The 23,504-nt window shown below is 43.7% G+C and overlaps 2 protein-coding genes across 2 annotated transcripts; one reads left to right on the forward strand and one right to left on the reverse strand.

Annotated features, from left to right (window-relative positions):
• The first annotated feature begins 2,307 nt into the window (after positions 1 to 2,307).
• On the forward strand, positions 2,308 to 11,494 carry IDH1 (isocitrate dehydrogenase 1 (NADP+), soluble). Its single transcript, XM_009996197.1, has 8 exons — positions 2,308 to 2,434; positions 3,927 to 4,218; positions 5,519 to 5,624; positions 7,652 to 7,829; positions 8,283 to 8,434; positions 9,518 to 9,658; positions 10,445 to 10,607; positions 11,089 to 11,494. Exons 1-8 carry the CDS (start codon positions 2,313 to 2,315, stop codon positions 11,180 to 11,182), a joined length of 1,248 nt encoding a protein of 415 aa, XP_009994499.1. The 5' UTR covers positions 2,308 to 2,312; the 3' UTR covers positions 11,183 to 11,494.
• Positions 11,495 to 13,971: 2,477 nt separating this feature from the next.
• LOC104387557 lies at positions 13,972 to 23,429 on the reverse strand. The gene is made up of 10 exons (XM_009996329.1): positions 23,288 to 23,429; positions 22,192 to 22,367; positions 21,875 to 21,937; positions 21,210 to 21,289; positions 19,786 to 20,054; positions 18,408 to 18,812; positions 16,524 to 16,994; positions 16,137 to 16,424; positions 15,045 to 15,126; positions 13,972 to 14,119 (listed from the first exon to the last, which is right to left on the reverse strand). The coding sequence occupies exons 1-10, from the start codon at positions 23,427 to 23,429 to the stop codon at positions 13,972 to 13,974; spliced, it is 2,124 nt and encodes a 707-aa protein (XP_009994631.1).
• Between the last annotated feature and the right edge of the window lie 75 nt (positions 23,430 to 23,504).

Consider the following 23,504-nt stretch of genomic DNA (forward strand, 5'->3'; position numbering starts at 1 on the left):
GCCGGCTCCGCGGGTGCCGGTGCCGGGATCGCAGCCTCAGCTCTGGCACCGGTTGCCGTGCGCGGCCTGGTCGGCGATTCCTGCCCGTGCCGGGAGAGCCGGCCCGCATCGCCCTGCCGGGGGCGGGTGGAGGGCGGTGCAGCCGGAAAGCAAGTGCAGGCAGATCTCGGGTCGTGACAACGATCTGCACCGCTCTCCTTGGGAGCGTGCCCGGTCTGAAGAGATCTTCCTTAAACCTGAGTTAAGGAGTTGTTGCAATAGTTAATTATTGACTGTATGCCTTGAGTCCTTCCTGAGGGACGATGAGTATTTGGAAATCCACGGACTTTCTTCTAAGCTGCCTTGGCTAAGCGCTTGGGTCAAATGCATTTAAAGAAGATTTGGTGTAGGAGAAAGTCCTTGCTGACTTCTGGCAATTCTGGGGAGTATAAAATTAAAGAGGAAGGGTGGCAGAAGGAGCTGAACTCTAGGGAATATGTGCCGTCTAGAGGAACCTCTAGGAATGTTGCCTTTGCTCTGCAAATAGGCAGTACTGCCTCTGTGCATAGAGACACTGGGGACATCAGTGTTTGAGGAGGGAGGAAGTACTGAGACCATGATCAGATGAACATGTAGGATGCGGTCTGAATTGTTTAAGAAGCTGCTGGTTCCACTTATCAATGGAGATGTATCTTGGTGGAGGTGCATCTCATGCCTTTTGTGTACCCCTTGTCAGAGCAGCACCATGTAGGTCTGAAGCCAGCTTTGCAAGATCTATTGCTTATTTAAGTAGTGGCAAAACCACGAAACAAGCTGCGGTGGGTGGGTGGGTGCCTGCGTTTTGGCTTAAATGAATCAGACTATTTCTGAGACTCTGTAAGTGCCAAAAACAAAACTGAAGTCTCCCGCATAGTAAACCTGTGTCTATGTCACAGGAGTGTGACACAGTCCTTATTTAGATAGTCAGAATTGAAAACTGGGACCAAAATACTTGGCATAAATAAACTGAGTTCAGACAGGGTGTGGTCATGTGAAGCTCAAGTTTTTGGTGCGGACCAGAGAGGCCTAATATAAACCAAGGTATTGTCTTTATTTGGGGTAGGAGTGCCTCAAACTAGTGAATTTTTCAAATTTATGTGCTCACAGTAAATAGTCTCAGTAATTCACAACTTCATTTTACCTTTTCCTCCTTAAAAGGTTTGGAAGATCTTGGTGCAATAACTAGAACATGGCTTAGAAAGTTTATTCTCTTCCCAGACTAAAAAAGTTTAACAGATTGGATTTTGGAAATAGAATAAAACTTAGTTTACTTAAAATAAAAAATAAAATTAAAAAGGAACCTGGGAGCTGTCTCCCCACATGCTTGTAACCTGGGGCCATCACACCTCTGAATAATATCGTCTGGATGAATAGACTGTGTGTGCAGTAGCACCACTCGCTGGGTAAAGCCATTCATGGACCTCTGTATTTGTGAGACTGCAGCCTCAGGCACGGGGGCTTCCTATCTCTGTGCTATCCTAACAGCTGCATACAAGAACAGGGCTGTCTTGGGAGAAAGAACTTGCCAAGTCATAGCTCTTGCATAATCAGAGCTGAGAACTGAGAAACTGTGGCTGTTAGGAAGCAGGACACTGTGTTAGAGCAGTTCAGTGGCTAGTGGGGTTGGGTTTTGTCAAAGAACAAAGTGCAGAGAGAAGGACAGAGTTCAGGTTTATTTTTTGGGGCTTTGTGAACAAATATCTTGGGAAACCTCTGTTCCATACAGAAAACAAATCTGTCCGGTATTTATTTTAACAGCAGAAATAAAGCTTGCCAAGAGAAAGTACCCTTGATGTGGTCCTTGAATTTCTGTACCTGTTTCCTTACTTCCTGGGGAAGGAAGCTAATAAAGAAGCTGACATTATATTATGAGTTGGCACTAAAAAAATGTCCATTAACTACCATTTTTCTGAAAAAAGGGAAGAAACAGTCAACTGGATTACAATTTATGAAATCTGAAAACAGTGCTCATCTGTTTCTGTGAAATGAGGGAAAGATTTTTGGTCATGCTTTGAAATTCTTTTGTACACCCATAATTAAACCTCATGCCCTTAGAACACGTACCCTTAAATCTCAGATAGTAAACTTGTTTTTTATCCTTGGATAGGTTTCCCTAGGAGCTGGAGCTTTAAGAAAAATACCAGTTAGCATGAAACCAGGGATAAACTGTGGCTATTTTCAAGATGTTTAGCAGAGTTATCCTGTGTGCTATGTTAGTACCTGTCTTCTAATTTGGTTTTAAAAATGAGGAACACATGTATTGGTGATGTTGGGTTTGTCTGTTGCAGCTCAAGATGTCTAAAAAAATCCATGGAGGCTCTGTTGTGGAGATGCAAGGAGATGAAATGACGCGGGTCATCTGGGAACTGATTAAAGAAAAGCTGATTTTTCCTTATGTAGATCTGGATTTGCACAGGTAATGGCTCTTTATGACACACAGCTGCTTTGTACTGCAATTTGCATGCGTCATTAGGCATTGATCATGTTTCACTTCCCATTGAGAGCCCTACAGTGCCTCCTACACTACTTCAGAGAGACTAGGTAGCCCTTTTTATACTGGTAAAGTTCCCAGCAGACTCCCCTGGTTAACTTGCCTAAGGGCCTCACTAAGTACTCTGGAAAGCATGGTCTTGTGCCGAAGGTATTGTCAAAGTCTGGCAGCCCCTCTGGGGTTCCTCACAGCAGTAAGCAGTGAGTGCTTAATTGTGAGTTAACTTTTTTTCTGTACAGTGCTTCTAAGGTCTCTCACAGACATGGTCAGTGTTTTCATCTCCCATGTCTTGGTTTTCCAGCACCTTGACAGGTCTGGATGGCTTTCTGCAGCCTAAACAATTAGAAACATGGGGTGTTTCAGCCTCTCCCTGAATTGAAGCCTAGCATCTGTGGACTCTGAGTAGGTTTATGGCTTCTTGCCGTCTGTTTGAAGATCTACCCAAAGAACAAAAGCATGGTTGTAGGGCACAGACTCTGCCCTGATGTCTGTAAGGTTGAGCTTTTCTGCTGACAATGTGAACTAACTGTTGCAATTATTCCCTGAGCCTAGGTTGTGCTTCTGTGCTTACTTCTGGTGAAAAACAAACGCTAGCAGCTGGCGTGGCAGAAGAGGCGTGCTATCTACAGCATCTGATCAAGCAGAACAAATAATCTCTTCCCTTTCTAGCCACTTAGCTATAATTATTAGAGAAGTACCCAGCTGCATTGCTCCTATCCATGTGGACAGAGGCTTTTATTGGTATCTGCCATTATTATACTCACAAGTATGACCTTTCACCCACTCCTGTTGTCATTTGTATGCCACCTACATCAGGCTTTCTGTCTGCTGGTGTTGAACACCAAGCAAACATAAACATACATACAGTCTGGAGAACATCCCTTTTCAAAGAGGGGTGGGAGAAGGGAAAGCAGACCCCTGGCTGAGACAGGACAAGGGCTAGATTCATGTACAGCTGGCTATGCTTCAGGGCTGTCCCACACTGAGCACCCGTTGTTCTCCAAAAGTTGTTAAAACAGCGAGTGTGTGAAACGCTTCCTCTGACTGAGGAAAATATTGGCAGTTTTACTGCCAGAGCAGGATTATGGTTCCATTGTCAAAGCAGTTCTTAAGCCTAATGTAGCTTCATAAGCTCAGAAGGGAAGGCACAAGAGATACTGGCTCTGTCCCATGCTGGCAGAGAACCTCAGCCACTAACTGAAGCTCTCCTTTCTCCAGCCTTCTACCAGCAGCAGAAGTATCAGTATATGAGCCTGTGTCTTCTTCCAAACCAGCAGCGTTTGCACTGGAAGAAGGTTAACTTCAGTTATAGCAGAGTGCTGGAACTACACTCACAGACACATGTGGGGTCTGTTTTCTTTCCTCTTAGACACAAATGTCCTGGGTAGTTCTGACCATCTCTATGGGTTTGTTACAGCTATGACTTGGGCATTGAGCATCGTGATGCTACAAATGATAAAGTAACTGTGGAAGCTGCTGAAGCCATAAAGAAATACAATGTTGGCATAAAGTGTGCAACCATCACTCCTGATGAGAAGAGAGTGGAGGAGTTCAAGTTGAAGCAGATGTGGAAGTCTCCCAATGGGACAATTAGAAACATCCTAGGTGGCACTGTCTTCAGAGAGGCTATTATCTGCAAGAACATTCCCCGGCTGGTGTCTGGATGGGTGAAGCCCATTGTCATCGGCCGTCATGCTTATGGGGATCAGGTGAGTCACTTCAGTGCTTGCTCCTCTTTTTACCTGAACAGGCTTAGTCCTGACTCATATAGAGTCACAATGTCTTTAGAAAATATCCTTTATACTGCTCATCTTCTTACTCCTCAGAAGGACTTTCTGGCGGCAAGTGTTGCTAGATCCAATTGAGTGGTTTTTAGAAGTGGGCAAAGTTGCCTTCTTTGCGTGGGTGCAGTGTTTTGTTGGTGTTTTTTTAAATTTACTTGCACAGCACTCCTGCAGAGTTATTCGTAGTGGGCACATTTGGCAGCCCTACTAAAGTAGGGAAACATCCTTTATCAGAGATATCTCTCCTGGCAGAGGAAGTACAAGGCCATGGAAAGCCCTAGCATGGCACTCAGTGTAGTGGCCTTTCGGCAGCCCAGAGGACAAGAACCAATGATACTATTCTCCATGGGTACTTATATGCTGTAAAGCAGCCTAACAACCAAAAAAAATTCTTCTAGAAGAGTCAAATGCCTAAATAGATGGGCAAACCCAGAAACCAAGAGCAAGTCATAAGATTATTTGGCATGGGAATGTAAAATAGTAAATTTCCAACAGGAAAATAACTGTAGAGCCCTGACACTAGAAGAGAATGGGGTTCAACATCCTTAATAGAACTGAATAATTGAAGAGGTCATAATAAGAATAGGAGAAATGGATTAAGGGGGAAGGATTGAAATTCTGCCAAAGTATGAAATTAAAGTGAAAGGAATAATATAAGTATATACAAAGGACATATGAGCAAGACATTTCTGTAACTTCAGAACAGATCACAGAAGTGATTCCCTCAACAGGAAGGAAACTACATGAAAAAGGATTATGAATGTCAAAGAAATGTAACCTTAAATAGTATTGTTCAGGACAGTCGGGAAGATGAGATGCCATCAGGGCCAGCCAGCGTGGGTGTATGAAAGGGAGGTCTTGCTTGACCAACGTGATCTCTTTCTATGATCATGTGACCCACCTTTTGGATGAGGGGGAGGCTGTGGACGTTGTCTACCTGGACTTTGTTAGGGCTTTTGATACTGTCTCCCACAGCATTCTCCTGGAGAAGCTGGTGAATCATGGCATAGACAAGTGTACTCTTCACTGGGTAAAAAACTGGCTGAATGGCCTGGCCCAGAGAGTTTTGCTGACCACATGGCTGAGTAAACAGGGTGTATTCAGGAGGGTGTTTGGTACAACTGTTTATGCTTTTCTGCACCCTGCTCTCCCAAATGTCTTTTATGGTCCTGTCCTCCTGATATATAAAATGATTGTGGCAAGTTTTTTGTCTTTGTTATAACAGTACAGAGCAACTGATTTTGTGGTACCTGGACCTGGAAAAGTAGAGATGACCTACACTCCAGGAGATGGAGGCAAACCAGTCACATACCTGGTGCATAACTTTGAAAGTAGGTATTATCTCTAAGCTGTGATTAAATTTTATAATTTTTGTTTAGTTCAACCCTGAAGTATCAGTAAGATCTGTTTCATGGTAAGATACAACTGAGGTAGAATTGAGTAGAAGGTCTGGGTCTTCTTCATTTATCTAGGAAGTACTGACAGTTAGTTGAAATCTTTCTCGGATTGAGGAGGCTTATCAAACACAATCCTACTAGACTGGCCACCTGCCATGCTTCTTGTAGGATGACTCTGGCAGCAGCATCTGTTTAGGTTTTTTTTCTGATAGAGGGAAACTTGCTATCTAAACAGGGTTTGACCTTAGGGGAGATATATTTAAGAATAATTAATACATAATTATTTGGTTTTAGTTTGTCTCACTGGTATATACATGCTTTAGTAAGCAGTCTTTTTTTTTCAATAGAGATGAGAACTGACACTTTCTTTATAAGATAGGAGATTTGACAAGGATGCTCCTGACTGTAGGTTCTGTGTTAACCTGTACTGATGTCTGGCAGTTCCAGCTGCCATTCTGATTCACTGCCCTGCATTGCAACAGCAAGCAGAAACCAAAGAGTTGCAAAGATGAAAGATTATTGCTCTTGCTCTGGGGGAACTCCTCTCCCCACAGATAACTGTTGTGCCAGCATATTTCCACAATGCATGAAGGATGCTTGTCCCTGTTGCTACAAAAATATGCTCAACCTTGACACTGAATCAAGATATCTTAGTAGGCAGTAGGATTGTATGATTGCAACAAGACTTCTGGCTTTTTATATATACACAAGTAGATGTTTAATTAAAACTTAATAGCTGTCATCCAACAACTGTGAAATCGTGGCTCCAGAGGACAGTCTCTGTAGCTGGTCGGACCCTGTTCTGCCCTTGACTCATTAAGGGGAACAGGGGGACAACATGTTTTTTTGCTGGTAACAACAGGAATTTCATTCCCTGCCAATATCAACTTTAAATGACCTTGTTCTCTTGGCAAGCAGATAAACCTCCTTTGGCTTCTCTTCATTCTGCATGCATGTTCATGTAATAACAAGCATCTGGAAGTAAGGACAAATGGATATTAGGAAAGGGTATTAAAAAAAAAAAAAGTAAGAAAATCTAGGGTGTTAGGTACTATACAACAAAGTAGCGAGGTCCTGGCAGTGAGGTGCTCAGAGTTAAGTACATGGTATCCACTTTTCACTAGAAACACAGAGCTATGCTCTGAAGATTGCAAAGCTGTTTCATAAAGCCCTAGACCCTACATTCACTCACAATCAACTTCTATAATCTGAATGCAGTTTCCCCCCAGATGATCTGGGCTGTAACTTTAAGACACTTCCATTCCAGCTGCTAACACATCTGCATTACACAATCTTAAGACACATGAGTGTTGGTAGTTCCTTAGAGCCTTCTCAGGAATTTCCCTTGCATCCTGTGACTGGTATGTTCTACCCACAACTTGGTAGAAGTGAGCCTGAGCAGATGAAACGAAGCTGCAGGGTAGACGTGCTGAAAAGATGCAGGAATCATGTGGGGACTTGTTTACCTGATCTAGGCAAAGCAACCTCTGAATGCTGCAGTTAGTTCTGCAATGCAGTCAGAGCCTGAAGGTACAAAACACTTCAGCTGGGAGCAAACATAGTTCTGGCTTTGACCAAGCCCCTTGCTTTAAACTGCTGCCTGCTGCTTTGGTAGAAAAATGCTCTGTGTTACTTGTATGGCTAGAAGGAGTTCAAGCACACTCACTGCTGTCACAGTTTTGCTGCTTAGGCTGGATTAGCAAGAAACTTCTTAGGCATATTAGATCACGGTATTAAGATATACCCAGCTTTAAAACAAAACCACCTTCCAGAGCTGGAGCTTTAAGCTGATAGTGCCAAGTGAATCTTTTCCTGAAAGAACCAGCCTTAAATTGAGCACTGTATCAAGTCACCTGGGGATAACACCAGCCAGCCTGACAGAGTATCCTACAGGGAGACTGTCAAGTTTTTAAAGAAAACTAAATCTAGTTGATTCCTATTGGTTCTTCCTCTACTAACAGGCTGTGGTGGTGTAGCCATGGGAATGTACAATCTTGACCAGTCTATCAAGGATTTTGCCCATAGTTCCTTCCAAATGGCACTGTCTAAAGGCTGGCCCCTCTACATGAGCACCAAGAACACCATCCTGAAGAGATATGATGGCCGCTTTAAAGACATCTTCCAAGAAATCTATGACAGGTAACTAGGATAGTTGTGTACTTCCTACCACAGTGCTTAAGTCTGCAGCAGGAACATTCTATCCAGTCTCATGAGCTGCTACAGGTAATTTGGCTTTTTCAGACACTCAGCAGCACTTTAGGAAGGCTGTGTGCCTTCCCTGTCAGTTTCCTTTGTTCTGCAGGACACAGTATTCAATGTTTAAAGCTCTGCTAAATGTGGCTGTGGTGCTCATCTCTCCTGACAGAGTCCCAGGTTATCTGTGGACTCCTCTGTGATTCTGAAGCAGACTTGCAGTAGCCTAGCAAAGAAGGAAAGAAAAAAAAAAAAAAAGAGGATGCAAATTTATGTTAAGGTTGTTTTTCTTTTAACTCATCTTGATGACCATCCTTCACTGTGCACAACTGTGTGCACAAACTCTGCAATCCCTGTATGTATCCATACTGACAAGGCATTCTGTTTTTTGTTTTCCAGAGAATACAAGTCCCAGTTTGAAGCCAAAAAGATCTGGTATGAGCATAGACTCATTGATGACATGGTTGCTCAGGCCCTGAAATCTGAAGGAGGATTTGTTTGGGCCTGCAAGAACTATGATGGAGATGTGCAGTCAGACTCTGTTGCACAAGGTATGAGATGTGTCCTCTGCTACACTGAAGCAGGCTCAGTTGTAGTCTCTTGTGACCATATCTTCTGTAATGTTTCAGGAGGTGGTATTGGGTCTCAAAACTTAAATTTCAGACCTGTGGCCAGTCATGGAGATACCAGGCAGGCAAAGAATATTTTATTTTCCTTTTACAAGAAAACCCTTTGAATGTAGATTGCATAGTTGCACGTTACCAGATGGCAGTTTCTACCAACATAATAACTGATGGGCTTTCCATTCTAGTGGAAGGTGCCCAGACAGCTGGGATTCTGTCACTGACAGCTTGAGTTGAACTGACTCAAAGTCAGGTGAGGTGCTCTACAGATAAGTAAGAAAACCTGCAGGATCTAAAGCTACCTGTCAGGTGTAAAGAGAGAGATTGAGATGTTAAACTTTACATACTTGTAGTGCTTGATTAAAATCCTGTCTAACAAAGTTGCCTGGTGACAAAACAAATCTGGATACAGAAACCCACAGGGCAAGATGTTTGGCTTTATGTAATATGCTCTTTCTAAAGTAATGCCAGTTATCTGCCTCCTGCAGAACAAGGATGTGTGTTGGACTACTGAACAAAGCAGCTTTCAAAGATGCAGATCTCTGAAATTTACAGGGTTAGAAATCCTGTCAATGTCCAGTTTTGCCAGCTCATGGTTCCTTTCACTAGAGCAGATGCTTTTGGTATGAAGTAGGTTTGTTTCCTATTGCCCTGTGGGGAAGATAGTGATTGGCAGCCCAACATGGCTAATTCAGGATTCTTTGTTTTCATACTGCACCTTTTTAGTAAAAATCTGTCCAGCAAGTTCAGTGAGAAAACTAATTTTCTTGAAATGGTGCAGTATGTCTGCATATCTGTATCTCATGGCTCAGCAGCACTTTCTGTTCAGACAAGGTGTTGTTTTGACAGGTCAGGACTAGCTGGTTAGTTGCAGTAGCAGCAGCATTGCTGTTCAGCACTCACATCAAGGCTGGAAGGATGTCAGGGGATTGTAAGATGAGGGGAATTAAGGGGAATTTAAAGGGGCTGTGCAAAGGAGACACTGAATCCTTTAAATGGTGTATTTTGTAGGCTATGGCTCTCTGGGGATGATGACAAGTGTGCTGATCTGCCCTGATGGCAAGACTGTTGAAGCAGAAGCTGCTCATGGCACAGTTACTCGTCACTACCGCATGCACCAGAAAGGCCAGGAAACCTCCACTAACCCCATTGGTGAGCTGCTTTTCACTGCCCTTCAGTGATCTCTACACATAAAAGAACAGGTTTGGAGTAAGAAGATTTGCATCTTTTCTGTAGAGAATTGCACCACTGAGTGTTGAAACCGGTAGTTCTTAATGCATTTTTCTTTCATGGAGACAGCTGCTGCCTGGAGCAAAAGCAGGCTGGAATGTACGGAGTGTGAGCAATAAGCTAGACCTAAGCTAGCCTTTGAGACATGATCTCGCTGTTCAGCAAATAATGGGTTTATAACTGCAACAGCCTTTGGGTTTAGGTTGGTTGTTCTTTATTTTAATCCCCTTCTTGATGCTCTGAAAGACCCATCCACCCCCGAAACCCTGTACATACTTGGTGTAAGTGCGCCTAGAATGGGATGCAAAGAAAAGAATTCTCTGCAATTGCATAGGGACCAAAGTGTAATATAATACCAGGAGGAAGTCACATCTTTCCATCATAAGAACAACTTCATGTGTAACCACAGAATCCTACCACTGCTTGTTCTTTCCAACTTGGACAGGAGCAAAGTAAGATCAAATAGCATGCACAAAGAGATAGCTTGAGACAATTCATAGTTTCTAGGGTTTGCTTTTCTTTAGAGCTGCACAAAATGCAAAGGATTTCTAGATGGAGATAGGTCTTCTCTTTCCCATTGCAGATTTTCTGTATTTTTCTGCCTACCTCAGTTTTATTAATTTGATAATATGTACTGTTATACATAACAGTTTATAACAAAGTCCAGGGAGTTCTAGAAGTTCAGAGTAATCTGGTGTTTTCTCTCAGCCTCCATCTTTGCATGGACAAGAGGACTAGCTCACAGAGCTAAGCTGGACAACAACAGTAGCCTCAAGAACTTTGCAGCTGCCCTGGAAGAAGTCTGCATTGAGACCATTGAATCTGGCTTCATGACAAAGGACCTTGCTGCCTGTATCAAAGGCCTACCTAAGTAAGTGTATGAAGCAATCGGCTGTGCTTGGAGGCGGCTGTTTTACTTGGCATTTGTGAACAGCATTTTCTGGAAAGTTATTTAAGTAGGGTGAAGGAGTCTGGTCACAGGACTCATCTCTATCCTGTGGTGTACAAATAGATCATGATGCCCTGCCCCAGCTAGTTTTGTCTAGGTTTCTATGACCCTGCTGTTGTACCACATGCATGGGGAAAAAAAATGAACTGTGAAGGCTTCACTTCTGACAGACTGGCTAAATTAGCCAGATCCTGCCCTGTCTTTTTATTAGGATAGAGATGTACCTCACTGCAAAATACTATCTGGCTACCTCTTCTCTGGAGCCCTTTGGCAAAAAATATCAGTCTGATAAGTAGGAGATAAATCTTTTGGTTTTGGAGACAAGACTTGGAGATGAACAGTCTTTCCTTGTGTTGAGCATTTGAACGGCTTTACAATTAATATGTTTTGTTTCCACCCTCAGTGTCACACGCTCTGACTACCTGAACACCTTTGAGTTCATGGACAAGCTTGCTGAAAACTTGAAGGGGAAGCTGGCCTCTATGCGCAAACTTTAAAGCACAGGTTCTGCTCGAGATCCACTAACAAAGTGTCTCCCACTTACACCAGAGTGTAAGTGGCACTGTATCACTCTGTAACATTTCAAATAATAGACAAAAATGAACATGTACTCTTTTCTAAATCTTTCAAAGACCATGTTTTCTTCAACCCCTTGAGCTGCAGGACTAGGCCTTACTTTTGCTAAGCAGCTGACTGTGATAGTATTTAAACTCGGTGTGGGTCTGGATTCCTTATGTCATTCATAGCAGACTTAAGGTTTCTCTCTGTGACTTCACAATCTGTTTCTTTTTTCTCTTTCTCTCAGACTGAAAGCCAGTCTGTGTCACAACTCTGGTCAAACCAGCAGTGACTTACTGTCCAACAGATTTTTAGACATCAGAACTGTCCTCATCTTTCCAGTACTGTCTATTGAGTAGAAGTGAGCTCACAGGGCTATGCCAACTCTACTGCAATCTCTTACTTATCTTTCTAGTGCCAACCAGATATCCTGATACTAAGGGATTTGGTCCTGTTGCTACAGTCAGGACTGTAGTATTTGAGAAGAAGCACTTAGTGAATGCTGGAAACAAACACTATAGGCTAAGAGCCTAACAAAGCCATGCTGCAGTATCTAAATGCAGGCCATGCATTTAGTTATACTCCCGACTGGATGTGAAGCATAGGAATGATTACCTCTTCCCCACCCCACAGTTCAAGGTGAAAAATTACTCTTTAGTTATCTAGGCTGTTACTTACCCGTCCTGTTGTGATACAGCAAGTCAGATTATGACTGTGAAAAACTATTCCATCTGTGGTTTTGGTTTGTTTTGTTGTTTCTTTTTTTAAATAATATTTTAGTTCAGACTAAAATAAAAGACAACTAACCTTCCTTGTGTCTCTCCTTCCTTTGTGATTAGCAGATATGGGGAAATTGTGGCTCAGAGAGACAGCATGTGCTGGGACAGAATGTGATATAAATTCAATTTGTCCTGGCCCATGGCAAGATGTGATCTGTAGTGTGGGGGTAAGCATTTTGGTCTAAGATAAACTGATACATCACCACCCCACAAAGATCAGAACGTGATTATACATGAGACAAATTTCGACCCAGCAGCTGGCTAGAAATGCAATGTTAAATTAGATCAACTAGATCATTTGCTTTGGGATGAGCACATTTGAAAAGCAGCTCTACAAGCACTAGCATCTGCCACTGTGCCTGCCATGTGAATTAACAGTAGTCTGCTGTTCTGTTACTAACCTAAGTGTGTAAGAAGTGCAGCTGAAGAAGTCCTGTTGCTGTCCCATAAGAAGCCTCTGGAGATCTATGTTCCTACTTAGCTTCTGACACAGTAGTTCAAATTACTGTGCCACAGGCACGTTGTACTACAACAGCATGTCTAAGCTTCCTTCTTATTAATTAGCTCCTATCCAGCTTCCTGAGTTAGAGTAGCAGAGAAGGCTTGCTACCTTTCAGTGAACTGAACAAATAAAGGGACATTTTTACATCTTACACTTTTTATTTGTTTTAATGACTTAAAAGTATAGCTGAAGTATAAACAATATAGTAGCATTTACCTGACTGTAGGATACACTACTTTTCTTCTGTAGTAACCAAGTTTCCATTTCCTGGAGGACTCTGCAGAGTACAGCAAGACCAAATCTATCCTCATGAACTAACGGATATTACTGGGAAAGGAAGAAGCAGCAGCAAGTGTGATTGTAAGACGTGTCCCTCTCTGCTTTGCCTTAAGAGAAAGGAAATCTTTTTCCCTGCTTCCAAGGAGACACATTCCCCTGTTCTACTACTATGATATCATCTTTTTCCCCACCACTCCCTTAAACATTTAATATCAATAATCTTCAAAGTTAGACATCAGCAGACCCTAAAAAAGCAAGTGCTGAAGGCCAGCAGGCACTCAATCTGCAACAGAAAAGAGTACATGATTTTCTGGTTCACAGTACACCAGCTGCTTTGGAGAGCTCTTGGGCAGGGCAGTTGTAGCTCCCACCACCAATAGAAGCCCTGTGTGCCAACACTCCCATCAGTGGACCCAGCCAAAGTTAACTTTGATCAAAGTATAGCCTAGCTTGCCTTTAGTGCTGACACTGATGTAACTAGAAGCATGCATCTGTGTCCTAGGCATGCTCAGGACTGGTGGAGGGATCCATTTTCAACTCCATAGTCATGCAAATCCCCACTGACAGCAAATACAGTGAGAGGCAATATATCAATATTACCTGATGTGGCTCCCTTCCAGAACAGTAGAGAGCTCTGACTTCTAGGGTTGTCCAAGGCTTCCCAGTGGACTGCTTTACCTGTACAGAATCCACCTTTTACATGAGGTAATGCTAGGCACTATGTCAGCATTCCTCTTCTGCTTGCTGTCCAAGCCTGGGCTGCTGCACTCCTTTCCTGCCCTTTCAGCAGCCCTCCGGGGTATCTGCAGTGCCAGGTCAGGCCTCCAAGGTGTACTCTCCCCAGCTTGTGAAGGGCCAGGAGAGAACTGGCAGAACCAGCTATCTGTCTGTGGTGCCAGAAGCACTTGTGGCAAAGACTTTATAGGCCAGCACCCCAGCATTTAAAGGTGGAGAGGAGGAGGGTGGGGAATAAATGTCACAAAGCTTTTATATTGTTCATATAGGAGACTTACTTTATATTCTAAAATAAATTTTAAAAAAAGCTGTGGAAAACATTAGAGATATTCTAGCAAAGGCACACAAGACCCTAGGAGGTTGGGTGCTGCCTGTTCAACCACTATTTTAATTCTGGCTTTATTTCTCTTCCCATTGTTATTAGCTGGTCTGCCTAGGCACTGGGAAATTCTTTAGGAAGCCATTCTTTTTCCTCTTTGATCTTACTGGTCATTTTCTTGGCTTTGAGAGTTCTTCTTGGTTTTTTTGGAGGGTCACAGAGGAACTTCATGTCTGTAAATGGGTCACCCTGCCTCAGTTTCCTGCAAAACAAAAAAAGGTTAGATTGAATCACCAAGGTATTTCTTTAATACATGTATGATTTCAGTCTCTAAAGTTCCTATCTTATTGAAACGGTTCCACCATAAGACAACTCAGTGGCACAGTTTGTTCCTTGTCCAGTACAAGAACAGCTGTACCAGTACAGAGTGCTTTTTGACACAGTATTACCAACTCCTCACAGAAAGTTCAAACTATGAAACTTTTCAGGAAAAAAACAACCAACATTCTATTACCCAGTAGCGTAACAACAAAGTCATCATTGTAGAAGTTAAATGGTTCTGTACAGTAGCCATTGGATGTACTGAATCTACAGTTTCTTAGGGGAAAGATGCAGCTACTTGTTTAGGTACTTCTACCTGCCAGAAAAAACCCCAAACAAATATAGATAAGAGCCTGCTACCCAGGGGGAGAACCCTCCTCAAAACCTAGCAGTTTATTCACTGAAACACAATTAAAAGGGAAGTATTATTCAGTTGCATACAACTTTAGATACCACAGAATCACAGCAAGTTAAATCGGGGCTTTCACTTAGTTGTCTTTATTTAGCCTCTATTTCATCCTCATGCTAATACCTCATTAGCACTGGAGTAACACAGATGCAGTTTAAGAGATGTGCTCATTTTGTTGAGGGAAAGAACAACTTTGTTAGCTTGTTACCAAAAGCCTGCACATGCATCTGTGCTAAAGCAGAATTTTGGCTTAGCTACACTGTGGTAGAAGACAAGGGTCATAGAACCACAAAGGGTAAGAGGAACTTAAAGACAAACCAAGTGACAGGGGGCCCAGCCCTGGAGAGTGAGCCCAAGAGCAGAGGGTTGCAGCACGGGAGCAGTCATGGGAAGGAATAGTGTAAAGCCCAACCTGTGGAGGCTTGGCTCTGTATAGCAGCCTGGCTGCAGTCTGCACCTGGAGGAGCGCACCGACACTTCTTCGGAGCTGGAGGAAGACAGATCCCTGGCATTGGTTACGTCCTGTAGTGGACTGGTCTCTGCAAAGGGAGACATTCACACATGAGTTTATAAAAGTGTTCCCAAATCATTTCCAGACATCCTAAGAAATGCTGCTGTCAATTAAAGAAGGACTGCATTACCAAGTTTCCCTGAACACTGCACAATCCCAAATCCAATGTTCCCTCTAAACTCAGGAGACCATTTTTGTCCTAAAAAACCCAAACTTGCTCCTCAAAAGTCAGCTCATGAATTAAACTGGGTTCCTCACTGAAAAAAATGCAGGTCACTATTATTGCTAGTATCATTGGACTGTGGTATAGTAGAAAAATGATACAAAAATGAGGAAAAAGCAAGGTTATGGCACCCAACCTACAAAATACATGGTAGTTATAACAGACCTTTTTCTCAACAGCTACAGGAAGGAAGAACCTCACAAAACAATTCTCTTTATAGAGTATCCAGTAACAGAAAGTTCCGAAAAAGGCTCAGTTGGTATTACCAGGCAAGGGACACAGCCTCCAAATCCTTAAAAACCAAAAAGACAAAAACCAAAAAAGCACACAACAAAGAGAACTCAGGTAGCTCTTGATGAATTTCCATTGAATATACCACCTAGAGGTATAAAGTTGGAAACCTTGCAGCACTAGCTGCTATTTTTGTAATATTCCGTGCCCCTATAACACTGACTCTAGTACGCCAGGGTGAGCATCAAATTATACCTTTCAACTGCTTAAGTATTTTCTAAATCGTCAGGTATGCCCTGTAGATAACAGCAGTGGTAAAACAGGACTTGATGCACATTCTAGTCTTTTCCCAATATCCACACATGAACAAGGGACAAGAAATTCTTACAGGAATACTGATAAACTAGAAGCAAATGCAGACACAGAAATGACTGGCCAGGACCACTGGAAGTATAAATGTTCTATTGGACACTGCTCTTTAACTCTGAAAAAAGAGAGGAGGGCATGAAAAACATAAGTACTCACTGCATGGATTTTTGGCACTCATCTCCAAATGCAGGTCCCCTCCCCAGCCTACCACCTACCAGATTTCTCTGAAGGTGAGCTCCGAGAAGATTTCTCAGACATTCTGTTGCCCTCAGTACGCAAGCCACCACTTCCAAGACTGTGCAGCTGTGTTGGATCCACCACGTATGTTCTTCTGAGACTTTGGGCTTCATCACTAGAGGGGGAATGTTGCTCTACACCACAGGTTTCATTCTTCCTGTCAGAAAGCCCCACACAAGCCTTCTGCCTCCTCTCAGAAGCTTCAGACTCTCTAGAACACGTTGCAGCTTTTGGCTGAAGAAGCTTCTTTGCATTTTGAGCACTCTCTTCAGGTTGAGGTATATCAGGAGTACTTTCTGCATTGTTTTTAACTGCTTTTGTTCTCTCTTTTCCTTTTCCAGCTTTTTTAATAGTTGCTTTCTTACCTGTTTTACAGTTACCTTTGCTTTTAATCTTTACAGGAACAAACTTAGGGACCTGGATATAGCTGGGGTCAGTTTCAACACCACACCCAGTTTCTTTAGCCTGTGGCTGATCACCTAAAATCTCTTTACCCAAAGAATTTCTATCAGGCGTAATAGTGGTTTGAGTAGGTGAAACCAGGGAGCTGGGAGATTCCAGCTGTGGCTGCATGTTGCTCTTGCTGAAGCTGCTGCTGTCCTTTGTGATACTCCATGGAGCTGCTTGAGTGGAACCGACATGTGGGAAGATACCCAAACTGGATGCAGTGCTTGTTGCCAACAGCGTGCAACGCTTTCTCCTCTGAATAACATGCCCTTGTGAGAGACGATCCAAATCGTGTTTTGTCATCTCATCACCATTGTCTGAAAGAGGATGACCTTCCCAGCCAAGCACTGGCAAACTGTTCCCATTTCGTTGGGTGGTACACAAGGCCTCTGTTGGAAAGACAAAATTTCTGCCTAAGACTGAGAAACGCAGCAGGCAAATCCCAGCTTTCCCCACACTGCCATAAATCCACATTACAGGAAGAGCATTCTTTTGTCTCTACAGGGACTCCCCAAGTTTACTGTGTGTTATGGTTTAAGTGGCCCTTGCACAACCTTGGACACCCGTAAGAGGAACTAGAGAGAGATTCTTTAGGACTCGGAAAGACCTGGGAGGGTCGGGAACAGCAAGCCAGGAACAATAGCCATTCAGACCCTGAGATAACTGTAATATCTGTGTCCATGAAAGAGTTATGGGATATAAAAAAGGATTATACTCATAGTGAGGGTGTGTCACTGATTTCATGGCTGTTGCAGTGTTATAGCCTGGGAGCTGATGGGATAAATCGGGAGAGCAGGGAGGGTTGGCAATTGGGATTGTTGAACAGAGATGCAGGCTCTGATATTATTGGTAGGAAAAACCATACACAAACTCTCTGGCACCACCTTTTATTGGCTGTGAAAAGCCAGCATTCCCATAAGGAGGATACTGAATGCTGCCCCAGTACGTGGAACACCATAGAAAGAGGTATTACATATCTGAGAGAGCTGGCAGTTCAGGAGATCATCTGTGGTAATGGGGACACACCTGAAAGCCCCACTGAGCTGCCATGCAGTAAACCTATGTTAAAGTAGCTCTCACAAGAGTGCTCCTCTCATGTATTCCACCATTTTGGAAGGAAGGGTCTTTGCAGGAAATGGTGAACCACCACCAACAGGCAATGAATTTGCTAACCAGCTAAGGCAATATGCAGACAGTATCTCTAACCCCTAAATATCCATGTCTCAGCTGTGGGGAAAACAGCTGAGGAGTTGAAAAACCTTTATGAGAAGCTGGGTGATGAGGTATTCAGGCTGGAGAGGGAGAAAAACCTGTTCCTCTCCATGTATCAGCCATTAGAAACAGCAGCCCTCCTAGAAGACCAGCTCGGGTTAGGCAGAACCAAACACAAGGGTCTTTGTGGTCTACTTTGCTTGACCATGGTGAGGACATGAGCAGATGGGACCACAAACCCACCACCGCTCTGCATGCAAGAGTATGGGAGCTGCAGGGTAGTGCCACTGGAGATAATGGTTCCAGAACGATGACTGCTCCAGTCTCCCAGGAAGTATCCACTAGCCCAAGCAGATGGGTCTCTGACCCAAATGAGAGACCACTATGCCACGCAAACCCGTGTTAAATGCGGATGCCACGCTTAATATTAGAGGGGTCCTGCCTCCAGCCAGGTGGAGGAGAGGGAATTTGCTGGACAGTGTGGATTCGATGGCCTGGCACAACAGAACAACAGAGTACAAAAGTACTCGCTGCATGGATTTTTGGCACTCATCTCCAAACGCAGGTCCCCTCCCCAGCCTACCACCTACCAGATTTCTCTGAAGGTGAGCTCCGAGAAGATTTCTCAGACATTCTGTTCCCCTCAGTACAAAAGCCACCACTTCCAAGACTGTGCAGCTGTGTTGGATCCACCACGTATGTTCTTCTGAGACTTTGGACTTCATCAGTAGAGTGGGAATGTTGCTCCACACCACAAGCTTCATTCTTCCTGTCAGAAAGCCCCACACAAGCCTTCTGGCTCATCTCAGAAATTTCAGACTCACCCAAAGATTCTCCATGAGGAGTAACACTCGTTTCAGTAGGTGAAACCTGGGAGCTGTGAGGTTGCAGCTGTGGAGTGCTTGTTGCCAACAGCGTGCAACGCTTTCTCCTCTGAGTAACATGTCCTTGTGAGAGACGATCCAAATAGTGTTTTGTCATCTCATCCCCATTGTCTGAAAGAGGATCAATTTCCCAGCCAAGTACTGGCAAACTGTCCCATTTCGTTGGGTGGTACACAAGGCCTCTGTTGGAAAGACAAAATTTCTTCCTAAGACTGAGAAATGCAGCAGGCAAATCCCAGCTTTCCCCACACCACAAAAAGCATCCCACCCCACACTGCCACAAATCCACACTACAGGAAGAGCATTCTTTTGTCTCTACAGGGACTCCCCAAGTTTACTGTGTAACAAAATTGCTCAGCTGTTCCCCTCAAAACAGAAAGGCAGCCCAAAGCAAGATCCCTTAACCAGGTCCAATATTTAGGAATGTTTATAATCCATATGAGAGTTGTTATTTATACAGCAAATCCACAAAAGATGTGCATCAGTCTAGACAGGAGAAGGCTGAGGGGGGACCTAATTTATGTCTGTAACTACTTAAGGACTGGGCATCAAGAAGGCAGGGATAAGCTCTTTTCACTTGGGCCCTGTGATAGGACAAGGGGCAATGGATTAAAACTCAAGCACAGGAAGTTCCACCTCAACATGAGGAAGAACTTCTTCACTGCGAGGGTTACAGAGCACTGAAACAGGCTCCCCAGAGTGGTTCCTTCTCTGGAGACTTTCAAGACCTGTCCAGATGCCTTTCTGAGTGATCTGCCCTAGTTTTTGCGTTTTTTTTATTTGAGTTTGTGTGGTTTTTTTGTGTTTGTTTTGTTTTGGGGTTTAGTGCCTATTACTCAGAAAGCCTGAGGAGTGATACTGAGCTATTGCAAATATACCCAATACCCCCACCAAGACATCCCATTCTTAGATGTATGTAATTTTAGAGATATCAGTGTCACTGAAGCATGTATTTCTTAACAGTCATTAGGGCCTGCTGGAGCGATGGTTAGGAGCTACCTGGAGATAAGGCACAGCACTCATTCGTTTCTGAACAGATATATGCAAAGTCATAACAGAACAACAGCAGAAGATAAAAATTTACCTCCAAAGATGCCAGAGCCCAGAAAAGCCTCTAGTGCATGCATTGACTCTGCTGGCTTTCTCCCCTTCTCTTCCTGGTAAGACTGAGGCATCTCAGCAGGCTGTGGTGGCAAAGTGTCTTTGGAGGCAACGGGCACCATTTCCATGGGCTCATCAGAAGCAGGTCTCTGAAGATCTAGTGAGAATGTCTGTACAGCTATAGAGCTCACACTTTGCTGTCCTGCATCACACAGCTTGGAAACAGGCACTCTCATTGGCATCCCTGCAGCCCTGATGAGAAAGAACAGCAGCACTGGGGCATGTTTCATACCTGTAACAGGCCTCAAAATCCAGCAGAACAGCTACAATTTTCACCTCCATCAAAAGTTGCCAAAAAATATTTCTGAAGGTTTCAGGCACTGAAGAAGACACACGGCTCAACCAGGACAGATTTCCCATGTACAAGCATAGCTCGTAAGGGAAGCACACCGCTGCAGACACTGAAGCAGGAGCAAAATACACTCAGACAACAAGGAAGTGAGGCCTTTCGGCGCACAGGTTGTGACAACAGGTTCACCTCTCTGTGGAACACCAACACAGCTGCTTGGAGGTATGAGCGTGGGCAGCTCCAAGGGCTCCCCTGTGTTCAAAGAAGAGACTAGACAGAGGAGAATCAGAACTTCAAATACATTTTACGACATCCTGCTCTGACCTTCTTTCCACAACAAAAGTTTACATCACACAGGCAGATGACTATTAAGCATTTATAGATAACAAACACCAAAGCGGCCAGCTATGGTACTCACTCACTTGAGGAAATCTGACAGTGCTTACCAGCTACAAAGGAAAAACTACCTAAAAGCAATGTGTTTTCAAACAACGGAGGGAGAAGGACCAGTTTATGCATAGACTTGGCATTAGGACAAACAAGACGAGGAGTGGCAGCAGAAAAAACACAGAGTAAAGGAAAACATCAAGCAGATGTTTAGAGATGGTTTAGAGAAGATATGTTGATAAACACTTCAACATTTTCCCCCTCCATCTCCAGCTCCTTGGGGGTATGATTAGCAATAATTCTCTGATCCTAGAAGAGAAACCTGAGTGAATTCATTGGAACACTCTGTCTTTGACAGTAGGATTCTTTCTGAGTTTCTTGAGGTGTGTTGTCATTTTCACCTTGAAGTGAATTTCACTTCTATCCTGCCCAATGACTTTGGGTTTAATGTATTCCCCTTCTTATCTCCAAAGTCCTCAGCTGAAGGTTTTCCTTCCTGGACAGACAGGACTTGGGCTGGTTGCAGCAGGCTGGGCCAGGCCACTGCAGGCACTTTGCTCCTTTCTCTGCCCATGAATCAGACAAGCGGGCACACACATAAAACGTAACAGAAAATTCAGCATATAGAAATTCAGGACAAGCTTGGTGATATCTGACATTTGAAGACCCACCTCACAAGCTGACCATCTGCAATACTGTCAGCCCAGCTATCTTCAGTTACACTGCTCTTCAACACAGAACTTGTTTGGAACTGAAAAGCAGAGAAAAAGAAGGGCGGTTTAAAAGTCTTTCAATCCCCTGTGCTGCCTTCTGCACAGAAACATCAGAAGCTCAGTCTCACCCTGGAAAGCATGTCAAATATGGCTGGCAACCTCCTTCCATTTAAAATTGCACAAACTATATAATAAATTGCAGCACAGTCTCCACAGGCTTAAGGATGAAGTTAAACTAGTTCAAATAATCTGAGAAGCAGGAATATTTTCCCAACCACCCATAACACAGGACATGTGAAAAGTGTTCTATTCCCAAGCTGCCATACCAACATATAAAAAAAGGAAATTGCAAAAGAAGTCAAACCCATTATAGCAGAAGACCCTACTGGCTAATACAGCCAATGACCTAGAGGAAGGCAGTTTAAAACCGTAGCCTTCCCTACAGAAGTTACCCTGCATTAACTCCAAGCTAAAAATGAGGGTGCAGCCAGCACAATTCAAGCAAGCAAAGAAAAGCAGTTGAAGCATCAAATAATGAAAAGTGAGCAGGCAACACAAAGGAACAGAGAGAGATAAACATAGCCCCCTTCCCAGAGCAGTGTGCTCACGTTCCCACGGTTTACCTCAGACAGCCGGGCCACCTTAACTGCAGCCATAAGGTTTTCAAGCTCTTTGAAGATGTTGTTCTATGTTGAGACAATAAAGAGAGAGAAAACCATAAAGACATTAAAACAAAATATCTGTTCCAACAAAGATGCTGTTAGCCAGAGCAAGGCATGTTCTGATGAAAACACAGTCTAAGTAAATGAATGGTGACATTTTTCATATGCAGAGAGTATTGACAATCAGCGACAGATCACTCCTCCCGAGGTTGAGATCCTAGTGCTGCCTACCTTGCCCACCACCCCTTCCCATGCCAGCCACACTGTTAATGCCATACCAGGAAGGAGAGCTTGTGTCGCAGCACAGCATTCTGGAAGTGGCACTGCTCCACCTCCTTCTGCAGAATGGCCTTCTCCTGGGTGAGCTGCTGTGCCTTGGCTTTCTCTGCATTGAGGGCCAGGGCCAGTGCTTTATTGTTGTGTTTTAAGGAGACTTTAAGTGTGGAAGAGTTGTCTGTAAGGAATATAGAAGTATTGCATAGAATCAGTATCCCAGGTCTCATCCATGTTTCTTCCCTCATTAAACTTCTTCTCTTTCCCAGAACACACTCCCTCAGGCTCATATCCCTGCAGCTAAATAGCCTACATACAGTCAGCAGTATAATTCCTTCCAGCAATAGTAATGTCCAGACAACAACAGAAACAACCTACAACACTTCAGTCACCTCCTTCATCCTCAGTGTCATGCTCAGTAAGCAAGCTACTGCTTCATTTCTTAATAATGATGGCAGGGTTTGGGTGCCAAGTTTAGAAATATGCACTCCTGACTTTGAACAAGTCCCCTGTAGCTCTGAGTCCTCATCTCCATCTGAAAAAAGGGAGAAAAACTGACTTTCCTCTTTAGTAGCCCTTGAGAAGATGTAGATCCATGTTTCACGATTTCAAAATAAAAAAATGAAATAACAGAAATATCCGACTTTAGCAAGGTAATCCAAACTATCTCATGCACTATTGTCATATTATTTTCCCCATAAAAACAAATCACAGTTGGGCTAGCTTCTGCATAGAATTGCATATATGCAATATACTTTCCACACCTCTTATTTTTGCTGTTTGGACCCCAAAGACTCAGTTACCCAGACACAGCTGTCTAATACCATCTGAGATGCTGCCAAGCAACCTGTGATGCCCTCAGCTACTGCTCCAAAGGTTCTGCATTAAACTTGCCAGACACGGATACTTGTCAGACACCTTTGGGCACTTCAAGTGGCACTTCACACTTACTTGCAGGGTACGAAATTCACTAGAAACCCACAGGCAGCTATTAAATATAAGCTCTGGGTAAGAGACTGCCACACCCCCACAACCAAAGGCACAGTTATAAGCTGACATAGCTGCTCGCCCCGGCACACAGTGTAAGGCAAAAACACTCACTAATGGCCTTGGTTTTGATTTTTGATGCAAGCGAGGCATTCAACTTCGCAGTCCTCAAGGCACCGTTTTTCTTCTCCCGCATGCGTTCTCTGACACCGCTCAGGCTGAAGAAGGAAGTTTCGGACGCCTCCCGAGACGCCATAGCTGAAGAAATCGGCAGGAGCAGAGTCAGGGCCCCTTCCCTTCCCTTCCCTTGGGCACGTCCCGCCCGGCCAGG

The sequence above is a fragment of the Chaetura pelagica genome, unplaced genomic scaffold (assembly GCF_000747805.2).
Source record: "Chaetura pelagica isolate M959 unplaced genomic scaffold, ChaPel_1.0 scaffold3, whole genome shotgun sequence".
NCBI classification, from domain to species: Eukaryota; Metazoa; Chordata; class Aves; order Apodiformes; family Apodidae; genus Chaetura; species Chaetura pelagica.

Bases quoted from the DNA above. Each gene is read 5' to 3' on its own strand.
- LOC104387557 (XM_009996329.1), bottom strand. From the start codon at position 23,429: ATGGCGTCTCGGGAGGCGTCCGAAACTTCCTTCTTCAGCCTGAGCGGT. The intron at 21,290-21,874 runs GTAAACCGTGGG...TCTGCTTTTCAG, and splicing joins AGGTGGCCCGGCTGTCTGAG to TTCCAAACAAGTTCTGTGTT. The intron at 18,813-19,785 runs GTAAATTTTTAT...ATCCTCTTTCAG, and splicing joins GGGCTCTGGCATCTTTGGAG to ACAATGGGGATGAGATGACA.
- IDH1 (XM_009996197.1), top strand. From the start codon at position 2,313: ATGTCTAAAAAAATCCATGGAGGCTCTGTTGTGGAGATGCAAGGAGAT. The intron at 2,435-3,926 runs GTAATGGCTCTT...GGTTTGTTACAG, and splicing joins GTAGATCTGGATTTGCACAG to CTATGACTTGGGCATTGAGC. The intron at 5,625-7,651 runs GTAGGTATTATC...CTCTACTAACAG, and splicing joins CCTGGTGCATAACTTTGAAA to GCTGTGGTGGTGTAGCCATG.